We start from the raw sequence: 17,783 nt of genomic DNA, 5'->3' as shown, positions 1-17,783 counted from the left end.
CCCTCACTGATGATCACTTACATAGTCCAGTGTAGAGTGTTTGAATAAACGAACATTTTTCAACTGTCAGTTCTGGACTGTATTATGGAACCCTGCCGCTCTCATATCACTGGATCGCCCATCTCCTTTGATCTCCTATCATATTTTTCTGTCAGAACGAACAGTCTGGGCTACACCATGTGTTTCCAAATGTTCACCCAGGAAGGCATCATCATAACGTCCTGAAGCAATCGCGTAATTTTTCTGTCAAATAAAGACAGGCGTGTGATTATAAAAAAGAACACATTTTGCATCGTAAAAATGATAAATTTCCGAAAGTAGAAATGAACAGGGGAAGTAATCATTTCTGCACTCCTGCCTCTCAACATACCCATTTAGGCCATGGCTTGCATATTCTTTACAAGAAGTAGAAATCAAGCACTCACTCAATCTGTGGGCCAGTAGATTGCTATTAATAATTACAATGATGTGTTCGTACTGAGTTAAGCTTTCTCCGCTGAAGATTTCAGAGTGTCATAGCATGCAATTTCAATAACATAATAGGATTGCCGTAATAAAAACGGCACAACCATAGTCTTCTTCCACACAATCGAACGAACTCCATGTGCATAATATCGGCCATTGAATTTTGGTTGCACCATCTATCATGATTGCATGTAGAAATCATTAGGCAGCAGCTGTAGGTGAGCTTTAAGAAAAAAGGAGAACAAGGTGGCCTAGACTGAGAAACCTATGCTATCCTAGTGACACAGCCAGCAAGGAATAACAACACACAGCAGAAACAATTATAAAAACAAGACAATGAACAATATTTTTGAACTACTTTCCGTTTTGTGATTTGGGGCAAGTTGATTGGTTGGCCACATACATCTGCCATAATCACATCCCGGGAATTTTCTCGACTACGTTGGCAAGCAGTTTGAGTGAAGGGATTAGAAAATAAGAACCCCACATTTACCTACCCTATCCACCACACACTAGCTAGATAGTATGTGACAGATTGTGTACAATATGCATTGACACAAGAAGTATAAATGTGCTATGCAGAGGGTTAACTGTGTGCCGTCAAGCGTATCATTGGGAGTAGAGATGACACAGTGTGGCAGGGCCTGGAATAGCAGATGCCTGCTGATCACCGTGCCAGGAGCAGAATCCTGCTGTTTGCAAATTTAAGCATGCCGGGAAAAACTGGGTAATGGAAGCAATGCCCATGTATGTTGCAACATGTTTATTTACATGTACATAACATTAATGCAAGCACGAGCCACGAAGTCTACACACTGAGGAGACGACTTACCAATGTTGAACCAGCTAAGTGTACATATTGAGTATGACAAATACAAACAACCAACTCCATGCATGTTCAATGAGAGGCAGTCCGGTTCCACTACCACCATGTATGCATGTACAATACTGGTCAAAGAAATCCAACCTCATGAATAAAATAGCATTGCCGGGCGCTATGCACCCCTACTGGCCCTAGCACTGCGCGTACTACTGGTCTGTGCACTCGAACGCGGCGCTCCTTTGTTCATGAGGTTGGGTTTCTCTGGCCAGCACTGTGAACATGCATATGCATGTCATTGCCAGTGACAGTGAGAGAATGTGGTTGAGGTCGCTGCTGCTCAGGAGCAAATCAAACCAAGGTGTCCTCGATCTCAAACGTGAAATTGTACAGATTACGAGCCAATGCATTCGCTCGGTGCGACAGTGTTCGGGACAGCATTCTGGAGCCGTCTTCCATGTTGACCCGACCTAACTCCCGCCTAGGCTCATCATCGACATCAATGGCTGGCACAGAGGGTGCGGACGTGGAGTCCCAGCGGTGGGCATTGGAGCGAGCGTGTCTACGCTGCATCTGCACAACACAGATAATCACGCATATTCCATATTCAGTGCATGCACCTATTAGGGTACAATGTATGATTGTTCATCATGACATGAGGGAGCCCAGCAGCAGCAGCACATCTCATGTACTCTTGGTCAGAGAGTCATGAAATACTTTCTCCTGTTCAGAGTTTACACTTGATTGCTAGCTCATAACCACTTCAGCATCATAATGGTTGTGTTGATCTTGAATCTCTAATGAGTGGTATTTCCTACTTCTTCAACAGATAAGAGGCAATTACTAAGTACTGGCAGTTCTCGCGCATCAAACTTCTCTTCTCACGTACCTGTCCTGCAGCGCTGGGCTCTTCTTGGCGGATCCGTCTTGGTAGTGTTCTGCTTCTTGGCGTTGGCCGAAGCCTCGGTGGCTTCACTGGAGGCTCTTCTGCATACGTGTGCTTTGACAGTACCCTTACAACATGCACACAAGCACAGTGCTACACAGTCAACACATTGTTCTCTATATTTTTTGTGAAAGGCCCTGGTTCGAGTCCTGGTGATCACAATCAATTGTTTTTGCTTCAGATCTTTTCCGTTTCACTTCCCTCAAACTTACGAAGAGTTCTACCGCTAGATCTTCTCCTGAACAGTGTTTGCAAACAGCAGGCCATATGGATAGGGGTATTCTAAAAAAACGCCCCACCCAGGTGCCCTGGTGTATGCCCAGAAGAGAAATCATAGACAGTTGATGTTAAAACCAGTTCAACTGGGACTTTTTTTTAAACAGCAAATGTTGAACTTGTTTAAAAACATCAACTGTCTGTAAAAAGACCATATCCAACTCACGAACTTTCTTGAAAGCAAGCTTGTGAGTTGGATGTGGTCTTTCTTAAAGTGTGAAGCTGGACGAGGCATAGAGTTCAAAGAGAAATTTCCACAAAGTTAAAAGACTGCCATTGATGCCATTTCATCATCCTGTCACTGAATAGATCAGCTTCACTCCCCTGACGCTAGGCATATGTGAAAAGAAGCAAAGCGGGTCCAGTCAGCTTAGTCCAGGATTGCCCTGGCAAACACTGTATTGTTCCAATAGGCGATGTGTATCGTCTAAATCACGATAACTGATCTCAATATCAAAGCAAGGATAAGAATATACCCTCTATCCAGAGTGTCTGCATGCTGCACCAGTCAAGTCACAAAATACGTACTTTGATAGAGTGTACACTCGCTTAGTACAGTCAGACCTCGCTGGAACGCACCCATCCGTTTTCCAAAAATATCCGGATAGGCGAGGGATCCGGATAAAAGAGGACCGGATAAGCTAGGCCTGACCGTACGGAGATTGTCCGGAGCACCAGTGCACTGCATTGCATCCATATTATTCAGGCATGCTAGGGTGAGAAGAACATGGGATTGTAAGTACAGAATTGTCATTATCCCCATGCCGGGAGTATGTCTTATCAGACTGTACAACTACAGTGCTGGCTACTGAACCATCCCACACCTGATTGTTATGCTCGAGTGCAGCACCCATTCTAGCGGTTTCTATTTTGGTAGTGCTACAAGCGCATGCTGGCTGGGGCTTTGCAACGTGAACGCACGCTGGGGTCGGTTTTCAGTTGACACCACTGTATGTGCCTAGATCAAGTTACTGACTGCGTGTGTCCATGAACATGGACAGTTACATGGTACATGTACAAAGTACTCAACGCATTCAATTATAATTCAATGACTAATTGTAATTCAATGACTACAATGTCATTCCCAAGAATGCTGCTCTGTCCAAAACTTACTGGCTAAGAGACTCGATAATCGCCGTGAGAGTTGCTGATTGAGAAGCCCGCAGAAATATGGCGCCATCACCGCATGATGCTCCCTTGCCAACGTCAATTTGGAGCGAACAAACTGTAGGAAATACATGCCCATAAACACACACACACACATTACACACACACACACATTACACACACACACACGTGCACACAGGCACACGCACATACACACACACACACACACCTTAACCTGCCCTTTGCTGCAGCAATGATAGCGAATAAGCTATGTTAAATAAAGCAATTTCACACACACACACACACCACCACCACCACCACCATGAGTCCCAGTCTTCTAACAGCACATTGCAAATTGCCGCTTACTTGTGATGGTCACTCTTTTCACACTGTTTATATCACAGCGGAAGACTGGATCCTGATAACCCTTCAAGATAAGGGCGATTTCAGTGGAGTTGTGCGCCAGGCTAAGCACAATGTCCGTTGGGCATACGCTGTCACCCAAGCCCCACCGCATGTTGACAATGTCATGCCAGATATGATCTGCATCACGATACAGAGTAACAGCAAGAACAGAATGATGTCATTTTTATCACAGTACAGTACAGCAAGCACAGAGAGTTTAATAGAGCAGTGCTCAGCCCAGCACAAGGCCAGGTAATTGCCGGAAGGAAACCCGGCCTCTAATATTTGGAGCAGCCACCTTCGTTACAGTCATCATATAAGTACAGTGCGTATCGGTTATAGCGTGGTCGTGTGAAAGAATATACTGCTTACAAGAATGACCTCTCATATTTTCATAATCATAACATGGGTGTCAGTTGAACATTTATTCTTACAAGAACTATTATCGCATTGTAGAATATATCGATCCTAAGAATGGACTTTGTGTAGCAAAACATACCAGATTAGTACACAGTGTACCACCTGTAGTAACATATGTCCAATGCAGTTCTGCTCGACATCAAGATCTTTTTTGTATTGCAGAACGGCTACTCCGATACGAACTCTAAAACAAGAAAAATAATAATATGTAGTGCAAAATAAAGAGAAGGAAAATAATAACCGGTCAAGCGCTAAATACAAACAGAGGAAAAGAAATCATAAGCCAATACGCGCTAAACTGCGCTTAAATTATAGTGAAAGGAGAAAAACCGGAATCCGCGAAAATTATAACGTACAAAATGATACAGAGAAAGAGGAAGGAGAGGAAGGCCGGGGGAAACAGACAGGTAACTGGATGACTACAGATGACACTCGGAGACAGCAAGTGTGGCAGAATATGCATGAGGGTCGAATCTGCTCGACTTGTGGCGATGCACGCGAAGGCATGACACGGCCGCCTTCACGAGAGCAAAGGACAGCTGGGCTCTGATCAAAGCCATTGCCACAGAGAAAGATTCACCATTCTTCTCAGACTTGATGCCTGCAATGCGGCCAAAGAGGGTGGAGGCTGTCTTCCCTTGACCACCAGTTGTACTGAATACCACGGGGATGAAGGAAGCGTGCTCTACGTTGATAATGCGACTCTCGTAACTCCTCCTTTTCTCCTCTTCATGCTTTCTGTAGCTGCCAGTGATCCTTGGTTTCCGATTTGAGGGGGCAAATGGGTTGAAAACCCGGACATCTAGAAAGGTCCTCTCAAGCCGTCCACCATGTAGACCATGTGGACCATGTGGACCATGTGGACCAGGTGGACCAGGTGGACCATGTGGACCAGGTGGACCAGGTGGACCAGGTGGACCAGGTGGACCAGGTGGACCAGGTGGACCAGGTGGACCAGGTAGACCAGGTAGACCAGGTAGACCATGTAGACCATGTAGACCATGTAGACCATGTAGACCATGTAGACCATGTAGACCATGTAGATCGCTGACAACGCATCGCATCGTAGTGCTGCTGGTTCAACTGTTGCTGTCATGTATCTCATGCTGCACAGCCACATGGCAAGTGTGTGGGACTATGAATACCCGCATGCACAGCACCGATACGTTGACGTCCTTGTATGTATGATGGCCATCCTGTATCTGCGCACATGCATGTGATATGTCACACTCGGCTTATTGTGTGTAAGAAATATCGGAAAAAAGAATAGAAAGTCTTTTTTCAAACACCCACGCTGTAACCGATACCTACTGTAAAACGCTGATGTCGCAACACCTTGGTTTGAGACTTTTTCAATGTTCTGAGGTAATAAATAATTAATGAAAATTAATAGGAAACGTCTGAAGAAGCATTGACCGTCACCCCCAGGACTGGAACCAGGGACCTTCGCTAGTGGCCAGCGAGGCTCTAGCCACTGAGACATGGCGTAGCTGTCATATAAGTAGCAACTGTTCAACATTTTCTTCAGACTTCGTAACTCACACTTCCTGTGACAATACAAAGTTTTTTACAATCAAAATACACTCATACCTCGGTTATCCGGACCCCGAAGTTACGGGCACTTCGGTCTACCGGGCACTATTTGGGCGAGTTTCAGGGGAAATATTACTACTCTTTTGTCACTTTTCGTAGAAATATTGACGTCATATGCCATGTCGATGGCCTTTTCCCCATCAAGATGCATATGATTCGGAGTTACGGACATTTCAAAGTTACGGGCAGTGCAAGGTCCCGGACTGCCCGGATAAACGAGGTAGGAGTGTACTTTGCCCTGCTTTTTCTCGGCAAGGTAAGTAGCTCAACTACTCTGTGTCGATGGAAGGAGTCCTGTGAAGCAGTGTGAGGCGGGTAATGACTCTGAAGATGATTCTGGAGACAGCGAAATTGTGTCGGAGTCGTTTTCTGAGGATTACGAATTTGCTGCTATTCAAAAGATCGCAGCTGACTCGGACGCAGGGGATGCTGGAGACCAAAGAGATTTGGAAAGCGATGCTGAAGTCTCTGACACCTAGGCATGGTGTTCTGAACAGGAGCTATCTGTCGTGAGCCCGTTTGCTGAAGTTCCTCAAGTAAACTGCGATCAAATTTGAAGGTCAGATTTTTGAAAATATTTGAATTTGAAGTCAAGTGTACTGGTCAGACATACATGCAGATCACAATAGAGATGTGCATACATGTAAGTATTGTATGTTGAGTACAGAGCCAGGCACCTACAGGATGGAGATTGCTATCTAATATGAATCCAGAATAATCCAGAATAGTCAACAATTTGAAACTCGGGTATTGAGCCAATAATAAAAGTAGAAAGGAAAAGGACATTATGGAAACGAGTTATGAGTAACTATCCACCACTGTAACTAGATACTATATACAGTCAGAAAGTGCAACAATTAGGCACAAAACTGACAGAGTACTGAGACATTCGACGTGTTGAAGCTAGGTGTCAGGACGTCGAATGTCTCAGTACTCTGTCAGTTTTGTGCCTAGTTGTTGCACTTTCTGACTGTATATAGTATCTAGTTACAGTGGTGGAAAGTTACTCTTAACTCGTTTCCATATGTCCTTTTCCTTTCTACTTTTATTATTGGGTCAATACCCGAGTTTCAAATTGCACACCTGATGAGCCGTCACGAACCATACGGCGAAACGTACGTCGTGTGAAACAACTTGTTTTGTAGTCAACTAGTCCATCACAATGTCATGCATGAGGAGTACTGTAGGAGTTTTGATTTCGGCTTGTACAATTCGTTCTCGCAAAGCTTCCCCCTTCTTAACTTATCTTTGATATTTTTGACCCACCCAAGTTGGGTGGTGTGCTGCTTTGCTGCTTCGAATTGTAGTTAGACCGCTTTGTCAGATCACCTACTGGTCTCGTCATCGTCCTGTAACAATCGACATTCTTTGTTCCGTTGGGACTGTAGATTGTGCTCGTTTTCGTTGCGCTTGCCTTCCCCTCTTTGGTCTTTCCATAACCTTGAACCTTCCAAGTTGGAAGGCTGTCGGTTAGCGCTACGGAGATGTGTTGAAGCTAGGTGTCAGGACGTCGAATGTCTCAGTACTCTGTCAGTTTTGTGCCTAGTTGTTGCACTTTCTGACTGTATATAGTATCTAGTTACAGTGGTGGATAGTTACTCATAACTCGTTTCCATGTGTCCTTTTCCTTTCTACTAATAGTCAACAATTGTGCAATTTTGAATCACTATCAAAAATTGCGCAGCCAATTGTTTCTTGAATTTTCATGCGTACGTACACCGGTACGCAGTATGCACTCGGCTGTTTAGGGAATGCTTCAGACTATTTAGATAGCTGGATTGTCTTGCCAGTGAGTGTCCAAATCAGAGAATGAGCAGCATTTGCATTCTCCATCAATATGACTTTACCTGTGCCGCGTACGTACGTACGCGTGCGGCCAGAGATGAATCCCCCCTGGGATGTGCCGAACACAGTGAGCCAATCGCTGCCACTGCATCGGCTGCTATTATAGCTGATGCAGTGTCTGTGGTTGCTACTCCAGTTACTCGGCATCCTCACTGTCCATCACATGGTTTTGTCTTGAAGTAGGTAGGGCTGCTGGAGGATTCAAGCTTTACGAGGCGCCCAAGAAAAGAAAGACCCATTCTAGATCGCGAAGTCGCATATGATGCAAGCGCCGTATAAAACGAGTTGCTGTACTCTAGTCTAGGTTGCCGTAGAACACCAGGATCATATCAAGCATGTTATATGACATTCCTCCATTCTGAAGTCAACACTGGCCAGTTATAGCACTGCTTGCCATTGCTTGTCTGATCTTTGTCGTCAATTGCCCAAATTGAATGAATTTTGAGGAAAAATCGCCAAAAGTCGCATATCTAAATATGGTGTTATGAGTCTCGTACAATGAAATCCTACAAAATTTCTTTGGATTCACAGTGCATATGTCCATACCCAACATCTCCAACCAATTTTGGACCAGAATATGCATTTTCAAAAATTGCCATTTTTGGCCCAGTGGGAGGTGATTTTCCGGTCAGGGCTGAAAGGGTTAATAAGAAGAAAAAAAGACCAAAGAGGTACAATTTACGCTATAATTATCCACTGACACCACCAGTTAATTATAGCGTAACTTGTAGCTCTTTGGTCCGTTTTTCTTCTTATAAATTAATCTCCACCCGAGTCTAAATAAATGTGACTGTTTTTTTCTTGCCACACTCTGCCAAAAAGGAAATGGAATACAGTACTATTGGTCGCCGAAGAACTGGGGGTCAGCCTCCTAGCCGTTCTTATTCTCATTTATCACAGTCTATGAGCAGTTGAGTAACCGTGTATACATTGGTAATTTGGTATGCTGTGCTTGATGAAATTCTATCCTGGTGATTCTTCGGCGCTACCCGACAGTACTAGATGTCCTTTCTAGCACTAATCAAGTAGATGTGCATGTGTTGACTAATCAAGTGGATGTGCATGTAGTGACAATCATACCATATCGAAGTCTCTCTTTGCTTGGCTGGCCCGTGATGAACTCCTGCAGAGCCTCTACCCAGGAACGGCAGGCCGACGGGTTTGGTGCAAACAGCTCCAAGTACTGCGGCCCGAATATGCCTGACGACTTCAGGGAGATGACAAACCGTGCCTGTGGGTCTGTCACCGGGCGGAAGGTGCCTTCATTGGGATCTGCACACGGCAAAACAGATGAATACCAACCAAAGCATATTGCCTCTGTACCACACAGTAGGGACTTTTAAAGTACAATCATTATTCAGTGTAACAGAAATATTTGACTTCAGCATTATGGTATTTTTATTCTGTCATACAACAAACAGTCTCTCCAGCCAATCTTGGTTCCATTGCCACAGCATGCCATCAGGAGAGCAAGATATCGACAGGTATTGAATTCCTTCAAGTGGCTGCTGTGACCCAGCATAATGCTCCTCAACGAGGAAGGTCGGATAGTGAGGAATAGGTATAATATAGTGGGTATCTTAAACTATCTTTTAAGATGACCATAATTATTATAATTATAAAATACATACTGAGTCCGAGGTGTTTACGAGAAATAAAAAACCGACACAAAACCCGAGGCGAAGCCGAGGGTTTTGTGGAGGTTTTTTATAATTCGAGTAAACACGACGACGAAGTATGTATTTTATTTAAATTATACTTATAACCCCCCCCCCCCCTTCTTAACTTATCTTTGATATTTTTGACCCACCCAAGTTGGGTGGTGTGCTGCTTTGCTGCTTCGAATTGTAGTTAGACCGCTTTGTCAAATCGCCTACTGGTCTCGTCATCGTCCAGTGACAATCGACATTCTTTGTTCCGTTGAGACTGTAGCTTGTGCTCGTTTTCGTTGCGCTTGCCTTCCCCTCTTTGGTCTTTCCATAACCTTGAACCTTCCAAGTTGGAAGGCTGTCGGTTAGCGCTACGGAGATGTGTTGAAGCTAGGTGTCAGGACGTCGAATGTCTCAGTACTCTGTCAGTTTTGTGCCTAGTTGTTGCACTTTCTGACTGTATATAGTATCTAGTTACAGTGGTGGAAAGTTACTCTTAACTCGTTTCCATAATTATGTCCTTTTCCTTTCTACTTATAAAAACCGATTTTCGTTTTGGATTTTCGTACCTATTTCGGCACATGCTCGAACTTACTCCTCGTGTTTCAACTTTCTCCTCGTGTTGTTTATTTTGGTTTACGAGTGTAATGGCCTCTTCAACGTCTACTGGACGTTTTGCGTCCGTTGCTGAAGAAGAAAGGAAGAAACTTTTGGAATCAGCAGTTCCTAAGTCAACCAAAGTTGCAACGAAGTTTTGGTTGAAGGTGTTCAGCGATTTTTTGATGCAGGAGAGCTTGTCTTGTGATTTTGCTACTGTCGAAGACAAGGTACTGGCGGAAATCCTCGAAAGGTTTTACTGCTCCGTGAGAACTCATGACAAGAAGGAATATAAACGGGCCAGTCTAATAGCTGCAAGAGGAGCCTTGCAGAGAGAAGTCAATGACCGTGACCGGGGCTTCGATTTGAAGCGTGGCGTGTTTGTCAAGGCCAACAAGCTCCTCGATGCCGTCCTCAAGGACAAGAAAAAAGGAGGCCGCGAGGCTCCTGTATGCCACAAGGAGAGTTTGTCTGATGGCGATTGGCTGCTCATCAAAGAATATTTTGCTGATGGGATGACGACAATGGACCCACGCAAGCGACGAGGGGAGTTTTGTGCACGCGCACATGTTGTCCAGGTGTCAGGGGCCCAGCCTCCCTGCCCATCCGACCCGCCACACACAACAACGAAACTGAACTGAGAGTTCTACATAATTTCTTGACAAGACGGAGACGGACGCACAAGAAGACCGGACACGACGAGGTAAACTGATAACTGAAGAAAAAGACTAACATTTATGGCAGCATACGAGCATGCGCGCAACAAAACACAACGTATGACAATGACGTAACCGTTACTTGGATCATGTACAAACTATACATGCAACCAAAACAAGTCAAAGCAGAACGCAAAACAAACCAAAATAAACGAAAGGACCACAACAAAAAGAGCCATGAAAAGTCTTTCTACCGATACACAACATATTCCCCACCAAAGACCTTTTCAGGGTTCTACGAGGACTGCGAACACTGTGCCCTACGAGTATACGCCGCAAGCGTACTAATCAAGCTAACTACAAGAGGCAACAAATAAACAAATAAACGATCGACACGCCAACAAAACTCCAACGAAAGGCAACGTCCGACCAGGGACAAACAAATCAAACTCAAACAAATCGAGCAAACCGAACTACCAAACTCGAACTAACAAACAACTCGAGCAAAACAAACTAATCAACAACTCGAGCAAACCGAACTACCAAACTCGAACTAACAAACAAATCGAGCAAACCAAACCACTCAAAACAAATCGAATCAAACTAGTCAACAAATCACAGCAGGAGCACCTTCTAAACTCCGCGTCACACTCACATGGGGTTATTTGCTCACGATGCGTTTTCCTTCGCACCGTCCTTGTCGTAGGAACCAGCCACTCATCGCAGACGTTTATCCGACTTCGTCTACCCTCAGCGCATTCAGCTCTGTTACGGAATCTCAGCCATTCCGTTCCCCGGGACGCAGGACACAAAGGACAAGACTAGTTTGGTTTACATAATTATTATTGACATTACGGAAATGGAGACAACACTCAAAGGGACGAACAAGTAGACTGACAAAAGGACTCTCGACTACAAAATCGCGCATGCTCATATCACAAAAGACGAGACAGTTTGGGGAATGCCATCACACAGGAAAACAACACATCATTTTACAACACCTGCCCCCTTGATGACATTCCACAAAATAATAAACCGACACCACGTTCCACATGCACAACAGCAAAAGGAACCACAGCAAAACAGAAAAACCAACCAACAGCTTACATTGTAGCACAACAAAACTGGGCCACGACACAGGGCCAAAACCAAGACACAAGAGCCGACGCTCTAAACTCAGGCACACAAGAATAACCGAAACACGAGAGCCAAAGCTCCAACAAATAACAACATGAGCGCAGCAGCGCAAAATAAATCTACAACGCAAATTAATGCAGAACACAACGACGAGAAGAGCAACATACCGACAACCAAACTCAACAACACAGCAACGAACTGAACAGCGAGAGAAATACGATCAGGCAACACAGCGAGCAAGACAACAACAAGACGAACAACAAAGGACGACACACAGTCGGTGATGCCAGACTCATCCACTGGCCTCTGGCGAGCCACGGCCACACGCTCCATGCGGTACCTGCCGTCCCAGGCTCCAGTCCCCAGCTTCTGCCGGTCCACCACCTTCTCTGCCTCCTCTCCGCGTCTTCTTCCGCTTCCACCAGCTCCTCGTCTCTCCTCCATCCCCACGCTTACTCTCTAGTTGTACTATTACTTGTATTAGTTGTTGACGACGACGAACAGACTCATGACAAACTTACTCATCCTCTGCGTCCCGGGTTTCGGCACCACGTTGTTACGGAATCTCAGCCATTCCGTTCCCCGGGACGCAGGACACAAAGGACAAGACTAGTTTGGTTTACATAATTATTATTGACATTACGGAAATGGAGACAACACTCAAAGGGACGAACAAGTAGACTGACAAAAGGACTCTCGACTACAAAATCGCGCATGCTCATATCACAAAAGACGAGACAGTTTGGGGAATGCCATCACACAGGAAAACAACACATCATTTTACAACAGCTCCAACGACTTCCGTCGCACCAACCTCCGAGTCGTCGTCTTCACCAGCCACCTCGCGGGACGTCCCTGCCCTCAGCGCATTCAACTCCGACGGACCAGCCACTCCTCGCAGATGTTCATCCATTTCATCTGCCCTCAGCGCATTCAGCTCCGACGAGCCAGCCACTCCTCGCAGACGTTTCCTCGCTCAGCGCCTTCAGCTCAGACGACGTCGTTTCGGTGATTTGTTCACGATGCGTTTTCCTTCGCACCGGAGTTCCTTCCAGTTCCTCGTCTCCCTGACAATCCTGGCGTGATCGCCAAATTTTGTGCACGCGCACATGTTGTCCAGGTGTCAGGGGCCCAGCCTCCCTGCCCATCCGACCCGCCACACACAACAACGAAACTGAACTGAGAGTTCTACATAATTTCTTGACAAGACGGAGACGGACGCACAAGAAGACCGGACACGACGAGGTAAACTGATAACTGAAGAAAAAGACTAACATTTATGGCAGCATACGAGCATGCGCGCAACAAAACACAACGTATGACAATGACGTAACCGTTACTTGGATCATGTACAAACTATACATGCAACCAAAACAAGTCAAAGCAGAACGCAAAACAAACCAAAATAAACGAAAGGACCACAACAAAAAGAGCCATGAAAAGTCTTTCTACCGATACACAACAGGGAGTGAGTAGCTCAATTCTCTCCTTTTGATCATATGTATGTGTCTCTCATCTTACCATTCTTGAGTGGACTATTTAACCTTTCCAGTTCAATTTGTGCTCTTCTGATCTTGCTCTGCATCTGTTTGTACTGTTTTCGTGAATACTCTTATCTCTTGTTCTCATCTACCCCTAAAAAGAGGTTTTTTATACAGTTTTTTTATACAGGTTTTTTATAGCCACCAGGTTTTTTATACAGGTGTGTATGAAGTATAGAAACTTCTAACCCTACACGACAATCAATGGAGGTTTTTATAAGTATAATTTAAAAAGAATTACGATCAAAAGGATAATACAAAAAGCAAGGCATTGAAATGATTGAGGGTTAACAAAGGGGTGATTGCAATTGGACATTACCTGTTGTGGTGTTTGCAATCTTTCCGGGGCTCATGCCTAGAAATCCCACCGATTCCATATTCTTGAACTTGATCACTTTGTTCGGTTTGGAGTTGTGACTGAGATAGTGTATCTTGTCGGCGTAGAATTCTAGCCGTTCACTGTGCTGTTTCGTTCTACCCTTGACCACGGCATAACACACCTTCTTGCTCTGCACGATACAGAAAGAGAGAGAGAGAGACATGAAGAGGTATTTTGAAGTATTTAGATGGATAGGGGGGGGGTGAGTAAACACACATACACATGCAACCACACATGCACACACATGCATACAAACACACAGACACAGATACATGCAAATGAGAGAGGCAGATAACATAATGAGAGAGAGACAGAGATAGATAGATAGATAGATAGATATGCTGAATCACAAAAGGAGTCCATTATCACAGACACAAAGGAACAACTTGGGACAGGCACTAGTAGTGGGAAGAAATTTATTGTAGACTGAGAGAAGGCGAGACAGACGAACTAAACGACTACATGGTGGAAGAGAGGGAGTTTTTAGAGAACATGCAAGATGAAGGGCCTGGGTAGCTATGGCAAATATGGGCACGCAAGTAGCTACCCAGGCCAACGGAACAAAAGGTGAGTACAGTCAACTTTGCGTATAACGACACTCGGCGAGGCATCAGAATTCCATTGATAATTGTGACAAGCCGAAACGTTCTGGAATACATTATTCGTCCCCATGGTTGTGATATGAGTGCGCATTTAGTTATATTCATTGAATTATTAAGGTTATTGTCTCCACGTCGCCTTTTTATCATTATATTATTATCAAGAGTAGATAAACAAGAGTGTGCAACTCCGGATCTCTCCTGCACAATCTGCAGATACCCCGCGCCCGCGGCGGAATTTTTTGTTGACGTCACCTTTTTTCAGAGAAACGCGGATTCTGCCGCAGAGCAGTGTGAGAGCACGTGCTGGGCACCGACCTTGTAGTGTAAAGCCCAGCCAAGTGCACGAGGGAAAACTCTCCAAAAGGCTCGCAGCGCGTGCGTCGTCGAAAAGATTACGTCAACAAAAAATTCCGCCGTGGGCCAACCCATCCGCGAGTTGCACACTCTTGTTTATCTACTCTTGTTATTATGTATTACAGTTAGATCAGACTTTGCTCTGGGCATGGAAATTCTGTCGTTATTCACGAATTGTCATTATATCCACAGTCGTTATTAGCGAAGTTGACTTTATGAGGGTAAGTACGGGGTGCATGGACATAATACAGGCCAGCTGGAAAAGGTTGTAGAATGTACGGGAGGAGGTACCTAACAGATAGATAGATATGTTAGGTACCTCCTCCCATACGTTGTACAACCTTTTCCAAGCTGGCCTGCATGCACCCTCGTACTCACCTTTTGTCTCCTTTTGTCACCTATTCTACCATTGGCCTGGGTAGCTACTTGCGCACCCATATTTGTCATAGCTACCCAGGCCCTTTATCTTGCCGCCCTCACTCGATCTTTCTCCCTCTCTTCCACAATGTAGTCGTTTCGTTCGTCTTGGTCTCCGTCTCTTCGTCTATAATAAATGTTGTTCAACCTACCTGTTCCCGTTGTCCGTTGTGTCTTGGGGAGTATGACTCATCCTTTTCGTACTCAACAGAAAGATTGATAGATAGATAGATAGATAGATAGATAGATAGATAGATAGATAGATAGAGACAGACAGACAGACAGACAGACAGACAGACAGACAGACAGACAGACAGACAACGAGAGAGAGGGAAGGAGAGAGAGAGAGAGAGAGAGAGAGAGAGAGAGAGAGAGAGAGAGAGAGAGAGAGAGAGAGAGAGAGACAGAGAGAGAGAGACAGAGAGAGAGAGAGAGACAGAGAGAGAGACAGAGAGAGAGACAGAGAGAGAGACAGAGAGAGAGACAGAGAGAGAGACAGAGAGAGAGACAGAGAGAGAGACAGAGAGAGAGACAGAGAGAGAGACAGAGAGAGAGACAGAGAGAGAGACAGAGAGACAGACAGAGAGACAGAGAGACAGAGAGACAGAGAGACAGAGACAGACAGACAGACAGACAGACAGACAGACAGACAGACAGACAGACAGACAGACAGACAGACAGACAGACAGACAACGAGAGAGAGAGAGGGAGAGAGAGAGAGAGAGAGAGAGAGACTGTATTGAAAATTCCAAGATTATCTGGAGAAGAAGCAGGGTAGTGGTAGTAGTAGACGCAGTAATACTACATTTGGCTGATGGCGCGTGGACATACGGGCTTGTGGCTTCTGGACCAGGCAGCAAAACGCCGTTGTTTTGATGTGTGGGTGACTCACCCGAGGCGGTCTTTGCTGTCTGGACCGGAAGTGGCGGGTCAGGTGCCCCAGCATGAGCGCCAGAAGAAGCGGCAGTATGCAGACCGAATTAACCAGGTGCATCGTTTGTCGTTTACCCCTCTGGTTTTTGCAACAAACGGTCAAAGTGCGCCGGAGTGCAGAAGATTTCTGAAGACACCGGCGGCCCATATAGCGGATACGAATCGGGATCTTCAGTACGCCCTTGTCCTTGGTCACCTGCAATCGAGGATAGGTACCTCCCTAATCCGGTGGCAGATAACATGTTTCCGGGGGTCAAGACCATCGTATGCTCGTGGTGTGTCCGGTGCAGGCCGTCATGGTTTCGTAACCGAGTGCCGCGCACTGGCGCACATGTCACGTGTGCAGTAACTGGACTTGTCTATCGAATGTCTTTTTCCTTCTTTTTTTGTTGACTGTGTTGGTATTCGATTTTTGCTGTTGCTTTGCAATACTTCAACTATTAGAATTCGTTTCTCTCGTTATGGTTTCTGGCTGCCATTGTGTTGGTGGGAGGTTTGTTGGAGTTTTACTTGGATCCTTTTGAAATTTGTACAAATACATGACCTCATTGAGCCTATGCTAGGGATTGAGTTCATGTTTGCTTCCTGGGTGCAATGCTTGAATTCTCTTGGTCGGGTTTCTTTTCCTCTTCTTTTTTCTCTTCTTCTTTCAAATCCAGCATCATATCTCCGGTGGCCTTTTCTTTCTTTGCATCATCATTTATGCGGTCAATAAAACACGCTTCCAAGTATATTAAATACTACATTGTACTAGTAGCGGCTACGTTCACATTGCGTCGGCAGTCTGTCGTCCTTCCCGATTCTCCACTCAGACCGGTAGGGGTAGTGCGACACCAGCTTTCCTACTCTGGCACGGGGGGTTATAGTGATGGTACTATCATTCATGGTAGACTAACGGTACTTACATTTTTAGTTAGGTATCCAGATATTACCGGATGATTGGAAGTGTTATCTGCCATAGTGACGGCCGCTCGCTTCCGCTAACTCCGTCCTGTCTCCCACAAACAACAAACCCGACGAAAACTTTCGAATGCCCTGGGCGAAGCACAGGATTGTGGGAATGCTTCGGTGAGTCGTTCCTCGCTCGGCGTAGCGTCTCCGTGCGTTCACCAACAGATAGTTTCCTTCCATATACACCCAAAATGTATACGCACGCGTGTAGCTCTAGTTCGAGAGCAAGAGATGACTGGTCCCATTTTTTTTCTACGTGTGTGTGCGATCATTCTTGAGCAGGCATCATTTCCGTCACTGCTCCGGTATGGGCGAAGGCGGCGGGGAGTGTAGCCTGCTCAGATCCTCGGCCTAAATTGAACGAGAAACCTGTAAAACTAGAACTACTTGACCAAACAACAATAGATCTACGAGGCTTCTCAGTGCCATGTCGGATTGCCTTGTATGTAAGTAACAGTTAGTTGAAGACGTGTAGTGGCTTCGAATCCAGAGACAGTCACCAGGTCACGGATTAGCGTGCCTGTGGCTGCGGCTGTACTTGTAGAAATGCGAAGTAACTGAAGAGTGCGTGGAACTGGAAGCTCTGCGGCTGATCCACTGACATGGCACTGTACAGCGCAAGTGCTTGTGCCTAGCACCTGGCCACGTACTGACGTAGCAAGTAGTGGTGCATGCAATCCCAGCACAAGT

At 45.4% G+C, this 17,783-nt stretch overlaps 1 protein-coding gene across 1 annotated transcript; it reads right to left on the bottom strand.

Annotated features, from left to right (window-relative positions):
• Positions 1-483: 483 nt before the first annotated feature.
• Positions 484-17,476, bottom strand: LOC135822746 (uncharacterized). Its single transcript, XM_065335574.1, has 7 exons — positions 17,048-17,476; positions 13,777-13,966; positions 8,958-9,149; positions 3,981-4,157; positions 3,621-3,732; positions 2,175-2,298; positions 484-1,858 (listed from the first exon to the last, which is right to left on the bottom strand). Exons 1-7 carry the CDS (start codon positions 17,099-17,101, stop codon positions 1,637-1,639), a joined length of 1,071 nt encoding a protein of 356 aa, XP_065191646.1. The 5' UTR covers positions 17,102-17,476; the 3' UTR covers positions 484-1,636.
• Positions 17,477-17,783: the final 307 nt, after the last annotated feature.

Source organism: Sycon ciliatum, chromosome 8 (genome assembly GCF_964019385.1).
Source record: "Sycon ciliatum chromosome 8, ocSycCili1.1, whole genome shotgun sequence".
Lineage (NCBI taxonomy): Eukaryota > Metazoa > Porifera > Calcarea > Leucosolenida > Sycettidae > Sycon > Sycon ciliatum.
This window is presented reverse-complemented; position numbering and strand designations above follow the sequence as displayed.

Bases quoted from the DNA above. Each gene is read 5' to 3' on its own strand.
- LOC135822746 (XM_065335574.1), bottom strand. From the start codon at position 17,101: ATGGCAGATAACACTTCCAATCATCCGGTAATATCTGGATACCTAACT. The intron at 4,158-8,957 runs GTATGATTGTCA...ATCGTGATGCAG, and splicing joins CAAAGAGAGACTTCGATATG to ATCATATCTGGCATGACATT. The intron at 1,859-2,174 runs GTACGTGAGAAG...TGTGTTGTGCAG, and splicing joins AGCCCAGCGCTGCAGGACAG to ATGCAGCGTAGACACGCTCG.